Genomic DNA, 19,849 nt, shown 5'->3' on the forward strand with positions numbered 1-19,849 from the left:
AGCCAAAGCCAACCTACCACAGGGACAGACCAAACTGATACGTCATCAGTTGTAAGTCAACATACCTCGGTGATGGGTAAAACTACTAGCCAATTTGGTACGGGAACTAGTCAAACTCCTATGTTTACAGGTCTGAGTCAACCTACAAAGGTGACGGTTCAAACAACGGTTTCACAAGATCTGAGTCAATCACCTAAGGTAACGGGTCAAACTGCTAGCACACTTGGTACGGGGACAGGATCAAGTCTAAGTCAACCTACCACAGATCAAACTACCGTATCAACAGGTCTTAGCCAACCTACAACGGCCACTGGTCAAACTACTAGCCAACTATATATGGGGACGGCCAAAACTGTTACGTCATCAAGTCTACATCAAACTTCCATGGTGGTCGATAAGACTACTAGCCAATATGTTTCTGGGACGGATCAAACTAGGACGTCATCAGGTTTCAATCAAACTACCACAATGACTGGACAAACTACGACGTCATCAGGTCTAAATCAATTTACCACAATAATGGGAAAAAGTAGGACGTCATTAGGTCTAAATCAAACTACCACAATAACGGGTCGAAGTACGAGGTCACCCAGCCTCAACCAAACTACCAAAATGATGGGACGAACTACGACGTCATCAGATCTTAATCCAACTACCACAATGGCGGAGCAAACCAACTCGCCAGGTCACAATAAAACTACCACAATTACGGGACAAACTACGACGTCACCAGGTCTCATTCAAACTACCACAATAACGGCACAAACTACCACGTCATCAGGTCTTAATCAAGCTAACGTAATGACAGGACAAACAACGACGTTACCAAATCTCAATCAAACTACCGTTATCACTGGTCAAACAACCACGTCATCAGTTCTCAATCAAACTACCACAATGACGGGACAAACTACAACGTCACCAGGTCTCAATCAAGCAACCAAAATGACGGGACCAACTATAACGTTACCAGGTCTCAATCAAACTACCGCAATGACGGGACCAACTACAACGTCACCAGGTCTCACTCAAACAACCAAAATGACGGGTCAATCTACAACGTTACCAGGTCTCAATCAAACTACCGCAATGACGGGACCAACCAAAACGTTACCAGGTCTCAATCAAACTACCGCAATGACGGGACCAACAACAACGTTACCAGGTCTCAATCAAACTACCGCAATGACGGGACAAACGACGGCCTCATCAGTTCTCAATCAAACTACCGCAATGACGGGACCAACTACAACATCACCAGGTCTCAATCAAACTACCGCAATGACGGGACCAACTACAACGTCACCAGGTCTCAATCAATCTACCGCAATGACGGGACAAACGACGGCCCCATCAGTTCTCAATCAAACTACCGCAATGACGGGACCAACTACAACATCACCAGGTCTCAATCAAACTACCGCAATTACGGGACAAACTACAACGTCACCAGGTCTCAATCAAACTACCCCAATGACGGGACCAACTACAACGTCACCAAGTCTCACTCAAACTACCGCAATGACGGGACCAACTACACTACCGCAATGACGGGACCAACTACAACGTCACCAGGTCGCAATCAATCTACCGCAATGACGGGACAAACGACGGCCCCATCAGTTCTTAATCAAACTACCGCAATGACGGGACCAACTACACCGTCACCAGGTCTCAATCAATCTACCGCAATGACGTGACAAACGACGGCCACATCAGTTCTCAATCAAACTACCGCAATGACGGGACCAACTACAACGTCACCAAGTCTCAATCAAACTACCGCAATGACGGGACCAAATACAACGTCACCAGGTCTCACTCAAACAACCAAAATGACGGGACCAACTACAACGTCACCAGGTCTCAATCAAACTACCCCAATGACGGGACCAACTACAACGTCACCAGGCCTCAATCAAACTACCGCAATGACGGGACAAACTACAACTTCACCAAGTCTCAATCAAACTACCGCAATGACTGGACCAAATACAACGTCACCAGGTCTCACTCAAACTACCACAATGACGGGACCAACTACAACGTCACAAGGTCTAACTCAAACAACCGCAATGACGGGACCAACTAAAACGTTACCAGGTCTCACTCAAACAACCGAAATGACGGGACCAACTACAACGTCACCAGGTCGCAATCAAACTACCGCAATGACGGGACCAACTACCACGTTACCAGGTCTCAATCAAACTACCGCAATGACGGGACAAACGACGGCCTCATCAGTTCTCAATCAAACTACCGCAATGACGGGACCAGCTACAACGTCACCAAGTCTCAATCAAACTATCGCAATGACGGGACCAAATACAACGTCACCAGGCCTCACTCAAACAACCGCAATGACGGGACCAACTAAAACGTTACCAGGTCTCACTCAAACAACCGAAATGACGGGACCAACTAAAACGTTACCAGGTCTCACTCAAACAACCGAAATGACGGGACCAACTACAACGTCACCAGGTATCAATCAAACTACCGCAATGACGGGACCAACCACAACGTTACCAGGTCTCAATCAAACTACCGCAATGACGGGACAAACGACGGCCTCATCAGTTCTCAATCAAACTACCGCAATGACGGGACCATCTACAACGTCACCAGGTCTCACTCAAACAACCGAAATGACGGGACCAACTACAACGTCACCAGGAATCACTCAAACAACCGCAATGACGGGACCAACTAAAACGTTACCAGGTCTCACTCAAACAACCGAAATGACGGGACCAACTAAAACGTTACCAGGTCTCACTCAAACAACCGAAATGACGGGACCAACTACAACGTCACCAGCTCTCAATCAAACTACCTCAATGACGGGACCAACTACAACGTCACCAAGGCTCAATCAAACAACCGCAATGACGGGACCAACTACAACGTCACCAAGTCTCAATCAAACTACCGCAATGACAGGACAAACTACAACGTCACCAAGTCTCAATCAAACTACCGCAATGACGGGACCATCTACAACGTCACCAGGTCTCACTCAAACAACCAAAATGACGGGACAATCAACAACGACACCAAGTCTCAATCAAACTACCACAATGACGGGACAATCTACAACGACACCAAGTCTTAATCAAACCACCACAATGACGGGACAATCTACAACGACACCAAGTCTCACTAAAACTACCACAATGACGGGACAATCTATAACGACACCAAGTCTCAATCAAACCACCACAATGACGGGACAATCTACAACCACACCAAGTCTCAATCAAACCACCACAATGACAGGAAAATCTACAACGACACCAAGTCTCAATCAAACCACCACAATGACGGGACAATCTACAACGACACCAAGTCTCAATCAAACCACCACAATGACAGGACAATCTACAACGACACCAAGTCTCAATCAAACTACCACTATGACGGGTCAATCTACGACGTCATCAGATCTAAATCAAACTACCACAATGACGGATCAAACCAATTCTTCACTAGGTCTTTATCAAACTACCATAATGACGGGAAAAACTACCACGTCACAAGTTCTTAATCAAACTACCCTACTGACTGGACAAACTACGACATCATCAGGTCAAAATCAGACCACAGAAATGACGGGACAAACTACGACGTCATCAGTTCACAATCAAACTACCACAATGACGGGACAAACTACGACGTCACCAGGTATCAATCAAATTACCACAATGTCGGGACAAACTACGGCGTCATCAGGTCTGAATCAAACTACCACAATGACGGGACAAATTACGACGTCACCAGGTCTCAATCAAACTACCACAATGACGGGACCAACTACGACGTCACCAGGTCTCAATCAAACTACCACAATGACGGGACCAACTACAGCGTCACCAGGTCTCACTCAAACTACCGCAATGACGGGACCAACTACAACGTCACCAAGTCTCACCCAAACTACCGCAATGACGGGACCAACTACAACGTCACCAGGTCTCACTCAAACTACCGCAATGACGGGACAAACTACAACGTCACCAGGTCTCAATCAAACTACCACAATGACGGGACAAACTACAACGTCACCAGGTCTCAATCAAACTACCGCAATGACGGGACCAACTACAACGTTACCAGGTCTCAATCAAACTACCACAATGACGGGACCAACTACAACGTCACCAGGGCTCACTCAAACAACCGCAATGATGGGACCAACTACAACGTCACCAGGTCTCAATCAAACTACCGCAATGACGGGACAAACTACTACGGCTTCTGGGCTCAATCAAACTACCGCAATGACGGGACAAACTACTACGGCTTCTGGTCTCAATCAAACTACCGCAATGACGGGACAAACTACAACGTCACCAAGTCTCACTCAAACTACCACAATGACGGGACCAACTACGACGGCACCAGGTCTCAATCAAACTACCACAATGACGGGACCAACTACAACGTCACCAGGTCTCAATCAAACTACCACAATGACGGGACAAACTACAACGTCATCAGGTCTAAATCAAACTACCACAATGTCGGGTCAATCAACGACGTCATCAGATCTTAATCCAACTACCACAATGACGGATCAAACCAATTCTTCACTAGGTCTTTATCAAACTACCATAATAACGGGGAAAACTACCACGTCACAAGTTCTTAATCAAACTACACTACTGACTGGACAAACTACGACATCATCAAGTCTAAATCAGACTTCAGAAATGACGGGACAAACTACGATGTCATCAGGTCGCAATCAAACTACCACCGTTACGGATCAAACTTCGACGTCATCAGGTCTAAATCAAACTACCGCAACGACGGGACAACCTACGACGTCATCAAGTTTTAATGAAACCACCACAATAACGGGACGAACTACGATGTCTGCAGGTCTTAATCAAACTACCACAAAGACTGGACAATCTACGACGTCGTTAGATCTTTATCAAACTGCTGCAATGACAGAAGAAACTACGGCGTCATCAGGTATCATTCAAATTACCACAATGACAGGACAAACAACGACGTCACCAAGCCTCAATAAAACTAACGCAATGACGGGACAAACTACGACGTCAACAGGTCTTAATCAAACTACCGCAATGACGGGACAAACTACTACGGCTTCTGGTCTCAATCAAACTACCACAATGTCGGGTCAATCTACGACGTCATCAGATCTTAATCCAACTACCACAATGACGGATCAAACCAATTCTTCACTAGGTCTTTATCAAACTACCATAATAACGGGGAAAACTACCACGTCACAAGTTCTTAATCAAACTACACTACTGACTGGACAAACTACGACATCATCAAGTCTAAATCAGACCACAGAAATGACGGGACAAACTACGACGTCATCAGGTCGCAATCAAACTACCACAATGACGGGACAAACTACGACGTCACCAGGTCGCAATCAAACTACCACAATTACGGGACAAACTCCGACCTCACCAGGTCTGAATCAAACTCCAGCAATGACGGGACAAACTAGGACGTCATCAGGTTTCAATCAAACAACCGCAATGACTGGACAAACTACGACGACACCAGGTTTAAGTCAACCTACTACAATGGTCAATCAAACTACGACGTCAAGCCAACCTCAGACGCAAACGATGACTTCAAAAACACCGAACAATCAGCGGGAGATCATGAATGATAATACTGACGTCACCGATGGTCCCAGTGTGACCACCATGGCTGGAATTGTAATAGGGTGCGTACTTGTCCTGCTCATTTTAGTGATTGTAGCTGCCGTGATACGTAAGAATGTAAGGCAGATGAATCGAATAGGGAGTAACACGGATTTAATTGATCCCGCAGAACTCTACACCCTCTACAAAACACCACCGGAAACTGCCGCAAAGCCTAAGTTTGTGTTTAGATAAATCTATGGCACTACTCCGAGCAGCGGACTCAACCCACAGAAGTTAAATTGTTCAAAACAAATATCTTAACGTATATGGCTCTAACACAGCATATAACTTCGTTAATCACAGAGATGATGTGACACTGGACAGATATTTCTGTAGCGGAACTAGACTGAAAAACGTCACGTTTACATTGTGTAAATAATTACACAAAACGTCCCGTTAATATTATGTAAAAAATATTCCAAAACGTCATGTAAACGTTGTGTTAATAATAACCCAAATGGTCACATTAATGTTGTGTTAATAATAACTAAAAACGTCACGTTAACCTTTGTTTTAATAATAACTAAAAACGTCACGTTAACCTTTGTTGTAATAATAACTAAAAACGTCACGTTAACCTTTGTTGTAATAATAACTAAAAACGTCACGTTAACCTTTGTTGTAATAATAACTAAAAACGTCACGTTAACCTTTGTTGTAATAATAACTAAAAACGTCACGTTAACCTTTGTTGTAATAATAACTAAAAACGTCACGTTAACCTTTGTTGTAATAATAACTAAAAACGTCACGTTAACCTTTGTTGTAATAATAACTAAAAACGTCACGTTAACCTTTGTTGTAATAATAACTAAAAATGTCACGTTAACCTTTGTTGTTATAATAACTAAAAACGTCTCGTTAACCTTTGTTGTAATAATAACTAAAAACGTCATTCAAACGTTGTGTTAATAATAACCTAAAACGTCACGTTAACTTTGGGTTAATAATAACTCAAAATGTCACGTTAATATTTTGTTGATTTTTAACCCAAAACGTCACGTTAACATTGTGTTGATAATTACTCAAAATGTCAAGTTAGCAAGGTGTTATTAATAACCTAAAACGTCACGTTAACTTTGGGTTAATAATAACAAAAATTGTCGTGTCAACACTATGTTAATAATAACCCAAAACGTCACTTTTATGTTGTGTTAATGATAATAATAACCAAACATGTCACGTTAACATGTTGTTTATGGGGTTTTTGTTATAATTGTTCAAAAGAGTTTTTTTTAATAATAATGGATCAGTAATTCATTCAGATCATATAATTACCTATTTGTCACCAATCATCTTTCATGTTACCACTCATGCCATACAAATTATGCAAAAAGAAATTTGTATCACTAAAGACTGCATATGGATAAGTATTATTTCATTTAATATCACACTGTATTGCTATAAGGAAAATTTTTGAACCACAAAGTTATCTTTTATTACATTAGCCAGAGCCATAACAGAGAGAGTACCATGTATAGTTCTGGTTCTGTAGATATAGGATTTGATTAGAAGAAGAACTTCATTCTCAATGCGATTGTAAATGCCTGTGTTATTTACCAAACCAAATAACAATGTTTCTTTATTAATAGGTAATGTAATTGTTAGTGCATTTAACAACCTTTCAAAACTTGCCAGAAACTTCTGAACCTTATCAAATTCCCAGAACATATGCACGATTGTCTCCCTTTCTCTATTACAGAAATTACAATTAGGATTGTTTGATAAGACTATTTTATGTGCATAAGAGTTAGTTGTTAGAATATAGTGGTTAACCTTAAATTGTAGCCAACGGAGTTCAGAATTTTGAGTTGATCGAAAAGGAATACTGTAAAAAGAATCCATTTCTCTTCATTATAGTCAAAGATATTCCCCCATTTTTGCTGACCAGTTATGTTAATATTATTTCTCAGGAGTAAACGGTAGAATTCCTGCGACCTTTTTTTTCTTTGGGATTAGCTCAAGATAAAGTGGAATAATCGGAAACGTCAATGTTCTACTTGGAGATGTTAAAGGCCTCAAGTATTTCTTAATAATTTGGATTACTCCATACTATTGTAAATAATTTGTTATTGTACCAAACACAGTACAGAATTCATTAAAATTATAAAAGGAAAACGTTCTATTGTCTTTTATTAAGTCATTCACTATACTAATTCCTGCATCGAACCATTTTTTTGTAGAAAATTGGTTGGTTTTTAACAACAATGTTTTTGTTAAACCATACTGGAGTTTTAAGTATCAACTCCTCATCATCATTAAGATTTCTAACAAGTTCTTCTTTAACTCTAAGATTATACCAAGCCTGAAATACATCTTCCCAGAATATATATTTTTACATTTAGTTTTCGTTACGTGTAGATCATCATTCCAACATTTAGATAAAAGCTGAACGTCTACATTTTTTTCAGAATTCCTAGCCATTTACCAAGTGAGCTAAAGATTCTCCTGATCCACCCTAACTTAAGAGCTTCTATATATTTCTTAACATGAACCATTTTTAGACCTCCTTCAATGTAAGTTTGTACAATTACCTCTCTCTTAACTTTATCTGTCTTACTATTCCATAAGAAGTTGGGAAGGACTGAGTTAAGTTTTTTTATAAAAACATCATCAGGATTGGGTAATGCAATAAAAGGATGATTGAACTGTGAGATAAGTAAAGATTATATTATACTAATTCTCCCTAAAGGAGTAAGAGATCTACGGCTCCAACACTTGATACGAGATTTGAGTTTAACAAGTTTTTTTATCGTAGTTCAGATTAGCTATTTTAAAAAGGTCTACATGGAATTCTAAACCTAAAAGATTGAAATGTCCCACCCCCCAGTTTAAGTTCAGTTCAGGTAATAGAACGTCCTCGCTATATTTTTTACTCCCTATCCATACAATCTGTGTTTTATCTAAGTTAATTTAGATCGACCCCACCCCCCACCACCACCCACCCACCGCCGCCTGATTTATAGCAGAACTGGCTTTTCTGTGTAAAACTTTTATCCATTTCCTCATATCATTTCCAAATTTAAAAAACCTGAGAACTTCATCAATAAATTTCCAAGAAACAGAATCGAAAGCTTTTCAAAATCAATCACTTAAATAGCATGCCAGGAATATCAATTTCTTCAGTATATTGCATAATGTCATGAATGAGTCTGGTATTTTCGCCTATGTATCTTCCTGATAAAAATCCTGTCTGATCGGGGTTAATTAATTTTCCCAAAAATGGTTTTATTCTATTAGCTATAGATCCTGAGGCTAATTTATACACAGTATTTAAGTGAGAAATTGGTCGCCAGTTCCTAATAAAGTGTCTGGGTTTATCACCCTTAGGCAAACATGTAATTATACCTTGCCTCTGTGTAACAGATAATTGATTGATCATAAATCCATAATTGATAGCCCTAACAACAAAGTTTCCCAATTTTTTCCAAAAACACTTAAAAAATTCTATCGTGAACCCATCAGACCCCGGACTTTTATTATTCTTCATACTTTTTAGAGTGGCGGAGGCCTCTTTAAGAGTAATAACTCCTTCAAGACTAACCGAATCAACATCACTTTATTTTGGAACATGACAATTCTTCAACAATTCTTCTCAAGGGCCGATTTCCAAAACGGCCCCTTCTCTGATTCAAATTTCCTGTTGGTGGTGCATTGCCCATGCCGTTGTGGTCACAAATCTATAAAGTATAAAGATTTAGGTCACTTGGTTTGTTTTTTATGGCTCCTCAAAGTTGTACCTTTCAGAAGCTGTCTAAGTGTTGATAAAATGTGCATGTTATGTAAAATATCAGTGAAAATCTAATCAAATGATGGTCACCGTAAAGAATACATTCATGGCATGATTGTGACAAAAAATCATGTTTCCATCGCGCCATTTGGCTGTTTTATGGAAGAAACAATCTCAAAAATGCCATTTTCGATGATAACATTTTAGACACAAAAACTGTGTTTTTTAGAGAATACACCCTTTTATGGGCGTTTATTGCATACCAATTGTTATCCTATTAAACAGTACGTAACATGCTGTTGATGAGAGGAAAAATCATCAAAATGTAAGTGGTGGAACATTTTCAAATGTTGGGTTGAATTAGCCTATGGTTGAATTGCCGATTTTCGACTTTCTTTAGATAATTAACAAAAAAACGAGAGTATTTGCTCGGTATGTTGAGAATATGTACACAGATATGAAAAAAAGTGAGAGAAACACTTTTTCATAAAAAAAATCCAAGATGGCTACTTCACAAGTCCCCGTGGTTGAAGACATTGGCTGACAAATAGACAGAACAACAAACAAAACGTGTTCCTTATGATTTTGGTTGGTTTTCGCATTTACGGGAGTGTTCATAGCTACGGGCGATTGTATAATACCTATATTTATAAGTTTGGTTAGTCACATGGTAACGGGGATCTTTCATATCGAGCCCCAAACATACTTTCGACATATGCACTCCGTTGCCGCATGGAAAACTATTTCAAGTTTTGTCGGAATTTCTTTACCTGTGGTTGTAATGGTCGAGGGTTTTCCAGCGTCCTGTAATACCCAAGGTAGTACAAGATACTGGAGATGTGCGCACACATTCCCATCGTTCTCTCTCCAACTGGGCACTGGCAGTAGTAGTCCTTTATTGGGGCCTCAACATCGGGTGAAACGGTGAACCGTATCCAAACGTTATATTTCGTTTGGCTTTTGTGTCGAGAATGTATTTGACATCGGAGAAGGTCTGGGGAGTGCTGGTAAAGCCACACCTCATAGTCTCCGTCATCACTTAAATGTTCGGCGATGTAACCAGGAGCCAGAGATATCTGATACGTTCCACACGTAATGGTTCTCAAGTAATCAAGATCGAGACGGGGAAACAGTACGGAAGATGCATCCATCTTGACAAACTCGGACCTTGCCCGTCTAGATAGATCCGGATCTGTCTTGACTCTCTGAGCTAAACCATTCGGTGTTGTCAAACGGTCCTTCATACGTTCAGCCATTAGCCTATCTTTGGCATCTCTCTCTGGAGATCTCTGGTAGATCGGTCCTCTAATACCATTCAGACAGGCTGTGACGGTTCGAAGCAAAGCCTCGATGACATTGATAAAGCTGTTAGACACCAATTGCGTTCGGAAGAACGTCCAGTGTTTCAGACGACCATGATAGGATTCCACAATCCACCTCGATTTGGTGATAGTTCTGTCAAGATTTGCTTGGACGTCAGAATGTTGACTTTGACCGGGTTTCAGGTATGACGGCATGCTAGCATTGAGGCCAGAGGCTTCGAGAACTGGTAGGACATCTCTAAAACCTCGGTCAACGACAACGTTGTCGTCTGGTTGTAGCCAAGTAACTAGCTTGTCCATGACTTTTTTTGTAATTGTAGCATCATTTTCGCTGCCAGTGAATGGTCCTACTGTGTCCAGAATGTAGCCATCTGGTAAGGCGATGCTCATGAATTTGAGATAGTTTCTCTTCTTCTGGCCACAGTAGGACATTCTCTGGAGCTTGTGGTCGGAGCTTTTCTGGATATAAATATAGGTGCCATCTAATATGGCAGTGGCTTTATCTCCAAAAAATGCTTCTGAAAAGACAGTATTGTGCCCGAGCAACTGTTCTCTTGTCAAGTGATCCGGACCTAGAAATTGTGGGACTATCGATGTGTCTAATGCCTGTACTATGGAGTGGAAAGTTTTGGACACACTTGACTTGGAAATTCCAAAAAGAGAAGAACACTGACTCCAGGAAATGTCGGTTTTCAGTTTTACCCAGAACAGTAATAGAGCATCGTGTGTAGTCTTGGTATATATACCAGATGAAAGATATGGGGAACAGTGCGAGTGGATTTCGAGGAACTGATCTTTGGACCAACCTGTCCAGGCCATGCATGCCGAGTCATCAAGAGAAGAAAAGCTTATTGTAAACGCAGACTGGTTCTGTGAAAGGACGTGCGACACCTCTAGGAGGTCATTAATGATTTCGGACGATTTTGATGGTAACTGAGATTCCAAGGAACCTCTACCATCAAGGACAACCTCTGTAGACGGATCTAAGTCGTTACCAATAAGGTGAATGGAGCAGACGCGGGATGAGGTGGGACACCACAGTTTGTGTGAATAGATCAGGTGATGTCTTGCACGTTTTGGTAAGACTGATGATTTTGTTCCATTTCTTGCAAAGGTAACAAGACAGAGACAGCATTTTTTGTGTGAAGATGATCCATTCAAAAGATCATGAAGGGTCAGCAACGGCAGGATATGGGACGGGGAGTCGTCTTCTTCCTCTATTTCCTGGTTCTGCTCGGGTTCAGGTTCAGGCTGATTTTTGTTCCGAAGATACTTCATGTAGCACTTCTGGCAAATAAGTGCTTGTTCCTTTGCTGACATCAATCCTTGTTGCACCAGCGTATCTAGGAGCCATTTATATTGTGGACTATTTACATTGCGTGCACTTCTGTTCTTATTGCCACTACGTTTCTTGAAGTATACTTGACACCCTTCTCCAACACATTTACCCTCCATCTTGAAACAATAACGATTGGTTTATGAAGCGTCGATAAAGTAACAAAATAGCAAGCCACCGATGATTGCTGTAAACAGCTAATACTTAGTAGTTTGGTACAATTATGCGAAAATGTGTGATAAATAACGAACAACTAATTACACAAAATAACAAGACAATATAATAAATCACATTCAATACCTCCAAGAAGCGCAGAATTGATTGATTACTTAGAACAAAATAAAGTATTTCATATGGATAATCTATCTATTCGATGTGGCGTGGTCGGCAGGCACAAAGAAAGTGAGACAAGTCAGGGTCCCAACCCTGACAGAGCCACAACGCTTTGGAGATGGGACAATAAAACAAGGAAAGTGAGACAAGAATAGCTAGCGTCGAGTCAATGATTCCGTAAACGTATAGACAAAGACAAGAAGATACGGATAAATGTACAAGGCCACACGATCAGAAAATTCAGAAGAGGACAACTTGAGATAGAACAGTATTCATGTATCAGGGTGTCCTCAGTGTAAATCTTTATATCGATACTGTTTATTTAGTCGTTACACATCATAAAACTGTCATGAAAATATCCGCTCTGATATTCAATATAAAAGTTTGTATATAATAAGCTATATAATAGGGTTTCAGACAAGGTTGTTACTCATTTCCCCTTTTCTTTCAATTTACAACCACATTCAGGCGGCGATATGAGAACGTTCCACCACATGGAATTAGCTGATTTTTGGTACACATATGAAACAAGTAAAGCTCTATCCGATTTTCTGATGGAAATTTGCATCCAAAACTATATAACGGGAGAAAATTGCAATTTTATGGCATTTTTCTTCATAATTGTGTCTCTGCAAGTGCATTTTCATCCGAAAATATTTTTTTTTATGTTTTATGAATAAACACGATGTTTTGGAAATATTTATCAAAAGAAATTTATACTATGTTGCGAATTACAATTTCGAGATAACCTTCTTTTATTTACGAACTTATGTCTTTGATGCTGAAATTGACAACTTTATAAAAATACATTTTCACTGAAATTATGAAATCTGGGTGTCGGAAAGGTGTAAAATTATTCTTCGGAAAAGAAAAAAACAGTAGTTGAGCTAGATAAGAAATTATACGGGGGCAGGCTCCTATGGAGAATTAACATTACTGGAAACAGGCCCTTTGTATCAACCACTGTATTATCTACATTATATAACTGCTCATAAAACGACTTTACTTCCCTTGAAATATCATCTTGTTCTGTTACCATTTCTCCATTATCAAGCTGTAATTTTGGAAAAAAAATAGAAGTAAAATTTCTATTTTCTAAATTGAAAAATAGTTTGAAGGTTTTTCTCCTTCAATTCACTTTGCCCTTGAGCGAATTATACTTCCCTTAATCTTATGTAGTCTTATATCTTCCAATTCCTTTTTCTTTTTATTAAGTACGTCTATGTTTACATTACTTTGATCTTCAAGAGATCTTATTGCTTTCTTAACACAATCTTCCTTTAAGTTCTGTTGGGTTTTTTTATAAGAAGAATACGAAATGGTTTTACCCCTTAATTCCATCAATAGAGTTTCTAAAAAATAATTGTTCATTGATAATAAATTCTAAATCACCATTTCGAGATTTTTTTACATAATCAGGTTGGTATACAGGGAGGCAGTAATGCAGTTTAATGTTTGTAATTGTATTATTAATAAAATTAAAATAATCCTGGTAATGTAATAAGGAATTGTTGAATTTCCATAGCCCCTTACCTTTTTTGAAATCAGTTAATTTTAAGGTCATGTTCGGAAAAGAATGATCAGATCTATAGCCAGGCTCTATGGTTGTATCAGAAGTACTAGGTAAGAGGCTTCCAGATACTAAAAAAAATTCTAAGCGAACCTGTTTCACAGGGTTGCTCCGTATCCATGTATACCTTCTGGATTCAGAATGTTGCTCTCTAAAGACATCAATCCAATCAAAATTTTCAATAATCTCTAGTATTTTTCCCCGGACTTAGGATTGTTTATCTTTTTGTATGTTTTATCATAATCCAACTCAGGCTTAAGGATTAGATTGAAATCCCCACAAATTATACACTTTTCAGACTGAAAATCAACTAATGTATCTTCTATGAGATTGAAAAAAGTAGGGTCGTCAATATTTGGACCATAAATATTTATAACTGTTATAATTGTACCTTCAATTTCCATATTTAATGCTAAAAAATTCCCAGACCTCTCTTTTTTCTCATTCAACACTTGACTTCAAAATTGTTATTTAACAAAATGCCAACTCCCCTAGCATTTGGCCTAAAAGAGTTAAAAAAGCAAGAGTATCCCAATTCATTTCTTATAAATTCTTCCTTTTGCTCTGTGAAATGGGTGTCTTGGTGGAGACAGTAAATGTTATAATGTTTACTTCTTAAATAAGCAAATACATCTTTGCGTTTAAATTTGTCCCCTAGACCCTGACAATTGGCTGATAGAAATTTAACCCCTTCACCTGTTTCTAGAAATCTTCCTAGCTATATTGCCCTTCCATTTATGCTTGTTTACAAAAATACAGAGAAAGGAGAAAGAAGGAGAGTGTATAAGAGGGGAGGAAGAGTAGATCTGAAGATTAGAGCAGATATAAAAGGAAAAGGACCTGAGAGAGCATGTGCACATGTTCATTAGGGGCAGATCTAAGACCTGAAGCTAACAAACACACATTTTTTTCTACAATCAGTTAGCACAAATACCAGTTGCATATGCATAAACTGTGAAAAAAGAGCATCTAGGTGAGATGACATGGACATCTACTTTAAAATCAAGCTTGAAATGTATTCACCATTCACACAGCCAACCATTCCAAATATTGTAAAGGAAAAAGAGAGAAAAAAAACCCAAAACACACAAAACACACAAAAACAACAAAACCACAAAATAATGAGTACCGTGGGGCGGAACAAAATACGCCCTTTCCAAGCCAAAGAGAACACATTATAATGAATCCTAATGAAAACACACATATAGCGATATTAACACTCAAGAAAACACAACTTCATGTCATGGTGATCAAGCCCACCAGGTTCTCAGAAGATCGGTAAGGTGATCTCCGGACAAATAGAAGTTTACTACGGACGAACGGACAATGCCATACCAAAATACGGCGCCCGTCATTCAACAGGCACATATAGAAATAAATAAAACTAAAACTCAAAAACCAAAGAAATATACATACATATGAATTTTCATAAATTCAATATAAGGTCTATATGACCATATTTTAGTAAACCCCACATCTCATATATATACAACACTCAGGACAGTATGTCAAATGACAGTACCTCCGTGATGAATCAGCCATTTTTCAGAGAAAATAAGAGAACAAAAAAAATACATGATTGACTTTTAACTATCCTAGAATGATACTGGGTTACTTTGCTGGTAACTGTTGACATAATGTCTAGCTGGGCTATATTTAGCTTATCATCATACCTTCTTTGAAAATATATTAATCATAGAACTCTCTTATACAAAACATTCACTCACTTTGGATTGTCTCAAGTGCATTTTGTTAATGTTAATAATAACCAAAAACGTCACGTTAACGTTGTGTTAATAATTACCCAAAACTCCACGTTAACATTGTATTAATAATTATCCAAAACGTCACGTTAACATTGTATTAATAATTACCAAAAACGTCACGTTAATATGTTGTTAATAATTATCCGAAACTCCACGCTAACATTGTTTTAATAATTATCCAAAACGTCACGTTAACATTGTATTAATAATTACCCAAAACCTCACGTTAACATGGTGTTAATAATTACCCAAAACCTCATGTTAACGTTGTGTTAATAATAACCAAAACGTCACGTTAGCATAGTTTAATAATTACCCAAAACTCAACGTAAACATTGTTTTTATAATCATCCAAAATGTCCCGTTAACGTTGTGTTAATCATTACCAAAAACGTCACGTTAACGTTGTGTTAATAACTACCCAAAACGTCACGTTAACGTTGTGTTAAGAATTAACCAAAACGTAACGTTAAAATTGTTTTAATAATTATCCAAAACGTCACGTTAACGTAGTGTTAATAATTAACCAAAACGTCACGTTAACATAGTTTAATAATTACCCAAAACTCAACGTTAACATTGTTTTTGTAATCATCCAAAACGTCCCGTTAACATTGTGTTAATCATTACCCAAAACGTCACGTTAACGTTGAGTTAATAATTACCCAAAACGTCACGTTAATACGTTGTTAATAATTATCCAAAACTCCACGCTAACATTGTTTTAATAAAACGTCAAGTTAACATTGTATGAATAATTATCCAAAACGTCCCGTTAACGTTGTGTTAGTCATTACCCAAAACGTCACGTTAACGTTGTGTTAAGAATTAACCAAGACGTCACGTTAACATTGTTTTAATAATTATCCAAAAAGTCACGTTAACGTTGTGTTAAGAATTAACCAAAACGTAACGTTAAAATTGTTTTAATAATTATCCAAAACGTCACGTTAACGTTGTGTTAAGAATTAACCAAGACGTCACGTTAACATTGTTTTAATAATTATCCAAAACGTCACGTTAACATTGTATTAATAATTACCAAAAACGTCACGTTAACGTTGTGTTAATAATTATCCAAAACGTCACGTTAACATTGTATTAATAATTATCCAAAACGTCACGTTAACGTTGGGTTAAGAATTAACCAAAACGTCACGTTAACATTGTATTAATAATTACCCAAAACCTCACGTTAACATGGTGTTAATAATTACCCAAAACCTCACGTTAACATTGTGTTAATAATTACCCAAAACGTCACGTTAACGTTGTTTTAATAATTACCCAAAAAGTCACGTACGTTAACATTGTATTAATAATTACCCAAAACGTCACATTAACATGGTGTTAATAATTACCCAAAACCTCATGTTAACGTTGTGTTAATAATAACCAAAACGTCACGTTAGCATAGTTTAATAATTACCCAAAACTCAACGTTAACATTGTTTATATAATCATCCAAAACGTCCCGTTAACATTGTGTTAATCATTACCCAAAACGTCACGTTAACGTTGAGTTAATAATTACCCAAAACGTCACGTTAATATATTGTTAATAATTATCCAAAACTCCAAGCTAACATTGTTTTAATAATTATCCAAAACGTCACGTTAACATTGTATTAATAATTATCCAAAACGTCACGTTAACGCTGTGTTAGGAATTAACCAAAACGTCACGTTAACATTGTATTAATAATTATCCAAAACGTCACGTTAACATTGTATTAATAATTACCCAAAACGTCACGTTAATATCTTGTTAATAATTATCCAAAACTCCAAGCTAACATTGTTTTAATAATTATCCAAAAAGTCACGTTAACGTTGTGTTAAGAATTAACCAAAACGTAACGTTAAAATTGTTTTAATAATTATCCAAAACGTCACGTTAACATTGTATTAATAATTATCCAAAACGTCACGTTAACGTTGTGTTAAGAATTAACCAAGACGTCACGTTAACATTGTTTTAATAATTATCCAAAAAGTCACGTTAACGTTGTGTTAAGAATTAACCAAGACGTCACGTTAACATTGTTTTAATAATTATCCAAAAAGTCACGTTAACGTTGTGTTAAGAATTAACCAAGACGTCACGTTAACATTGTTTTAATAATTATCCAAAAAGTCACGTTAACGTTGTGTTAAGAATTAACCAAAACGTAACGTTAAAATTGTTTTAATAATTATCCAAAACGTCACGTTAACATTGTATTAATAATTACCAAAAACGTCACGTTAACGTTGTGTTAATCATTACCCAAAACGTCACGTTAATATGCTGTTAATAATTATCCAAAACTCCACGCTAACATTGTTTTAGTAATTATCCAAAACGTCACGTTAACATTGTATTAATAATTACCCAAAACCTCAAGTTAACATTGTGTTAATACTTACCTAAAACGTCACGTTAACATTGTATTAATAATTATCCAAAACGTCACGTTAACGCTGTGTTAGGAATTAACCAAAACGTCACGTTAACATTGTATTAATAATTATCCAAAACGTCACGTTAACATTGTATTAATAATTACCAAAAACGTCACGTTAATATGTTGTTAATAATTCTCCAAAACTCCCCGCTAACATTGTTTTAATAATTATCCAAAAAGTCACGTTAACGTTGTGTTAAGAATTAACCAAGACGTCACGTTAACATTGTTTTAATAATTATCCAAAACGTCACGTTAACGCTGTGTTAGGAATTAACCAAAACGTCACGTTAACATTGTTTTAATAATTATCCAAAAAGTCACGTTAACGTTGTGTTAAGAATTAACCAAGACGTCACGTTAACATTGTTTTAATAATTATCCAAAACGTCACGTTAACATTGTATTAATAATTACCAAAAACGTCACGTTAATATGTTGTTAATGATTATCCAAAACTCCACGCTAACATTGTTTTTATAATTATCCAAAACGTCCCGTTAACGTTGTGGTAATCATTACCCAAAACGTCACGTTAATATCTTGTTAATAATTATCCAAAACTCCAAGCTAACATTGTTTTAATAATTATCCAAAACGTCACGTTAACATTGTATTAATAATTATCCAAAACGTCACGTTAACATTGTATTAATAATTATCCAAAACGTCACGTTAACGCTGTGTTAGGAATTAACCAAAACGTCACGTTAACATAGTTTAATAATTACCCAAAACTCAACGTTAACATTGATTTTATAATCATCCAAAACGTCCCGATAACGTTGTGTTAATCATTACCCAAAACGTCACGTTAATATCTTGTTAATAATTATCCAAAACTCCACCCTAACATTGTTTTAATAATTATCCAAAACGTCACGTTAACGTTGGGTTAAGAATTAACCAAAACGTCACGTTAACATTGTATTAATAATTACCCAAAACGTCACATTAACATGGTGTTAATAATTACCCAAAACGTCACGTTAACGTTGTGTTAATAATTACCCAAAACGTCACGTTAATATGTTGTTAATAATTATCCAAAACTCCACGCTAACATTGTTTTAATAATTATCCAAAACGTCACGTTAACGTTGTGTTAATAATTATCCAAAACGTCACGTTAACGTTGTGTTAAGAATTAACCAAAACGTCACGTTAACATTGTTTTAATAATTATCCAAAACGTCACGTTAACGTTGTGTTAATAATTAACCAAAACGTCACGTTAACATTGTATTAATAATTACCCAAAACGTCACATTAACATGGTGTTAATAATTGCCCAAAACCTCACGTTAAGGTTGTGTTAATAATTACCCAAAACGTCACGTTAACATGTTGTTAATAATTACCCAAAACTCCACGTTAACATTGTATTAATAATTACCCAAAACGTCACATTAACATGGTGTTAATAATTACCCAAAACGTCACGTTAACATTGTATTAATAATTATCCAAAACGTCACGTTAACATTGTATTAATAATTACCCAAAACGTCACGTTAACGATGTTTTAATAATTACCCAAAACGTCACGTTAACATTGTGTTAATAATTACCCAAAACGTCCCGTTAACGTTGTGTTAATAATAACCCAAAACCTCACGTTAACATCGTATTAATAATTA

The 19,849-nt window shown here is 37.4% G+C and overlaps 2 protein-coding genes across 2 annotated transcripts; both read left to right on the top strand.

The window, feature by feature from the left end:
• Nucleotides 1–1,739: 1,739 nt before the first annotated feature.
• LOC110460258 (uncharacterized protein C1235.01-like) lies at nt 1,740–4,558 on the top strand. The gene is made up of 2 exons (XM_021513075.1): nt 1,740–3,439; nt 3,592–4,558. The coding sequence occupies exons 1-2, from the start codon at nt 1,740–1,742 to the stop codon at nt 4,556–4,558; spliced, it is 2,667 nt and encodes an 888-aa protein (XP_021368750.1).
• Nucleotides 4,559–4,877: 319 nt separating this feature from the next.
• LOC110460259 (mucin-5AC-like) lies at nt 4,878–5,897 on the top strand. Its single transcript, XM_021513077.1, has one exon. The coding sequence runs from the start codon at nt 4,878–4,880 to the stop codon at nt 5,895–5,897; it is 1,020 nt and encodes a 339-aa protein (XP_021368752.1).
• Nucleotides 5,898–19,849: the final 13,952 nt, after the last annotated feature.

This window comes from Mizuhopecten yessoensis, unplaced genomic scaffold, assembly GCF_002113885.1.
Source record: "Mizuhopecten yessoensis strain PY_sf001 unplaced genomic scaffold, ASM211388v2 scaffold10343, whole genome shotgun sequence".
In the NCBI taxonomy this organism is placed as follows: domain Eukaryota; kingdom Metazoa; phylum Mollusca; class Bivalvia; order Pectinida; family Pectinidae; genus Mizuhopecten; species Mizuhopecten yessoensis.

Excerpts from the sequence above, each read along its gene's own strand:
- LOC110460258 (XM_021513075.1), top strand. The coding sequence starts at position 1,740 with ATGACGGGACCAACTACAACGTCACCAAGTCTCAATCAAACTACCGCA. Across the intron at positions 3,440-3,591 it reads ATGACGGGTCAATCTACGAC|GTCAAAATCAGACCACAGAA; the intron begins GTCATCAGATCT and ends CGACATCATCAG.
- LOC110460259 (XM_021513077.1), top strand. The coding sequence starts at position 4,878 with ATGTCTGCAGGTCTTAATCAAACTACCACAAAGACTGGACAATCTACG.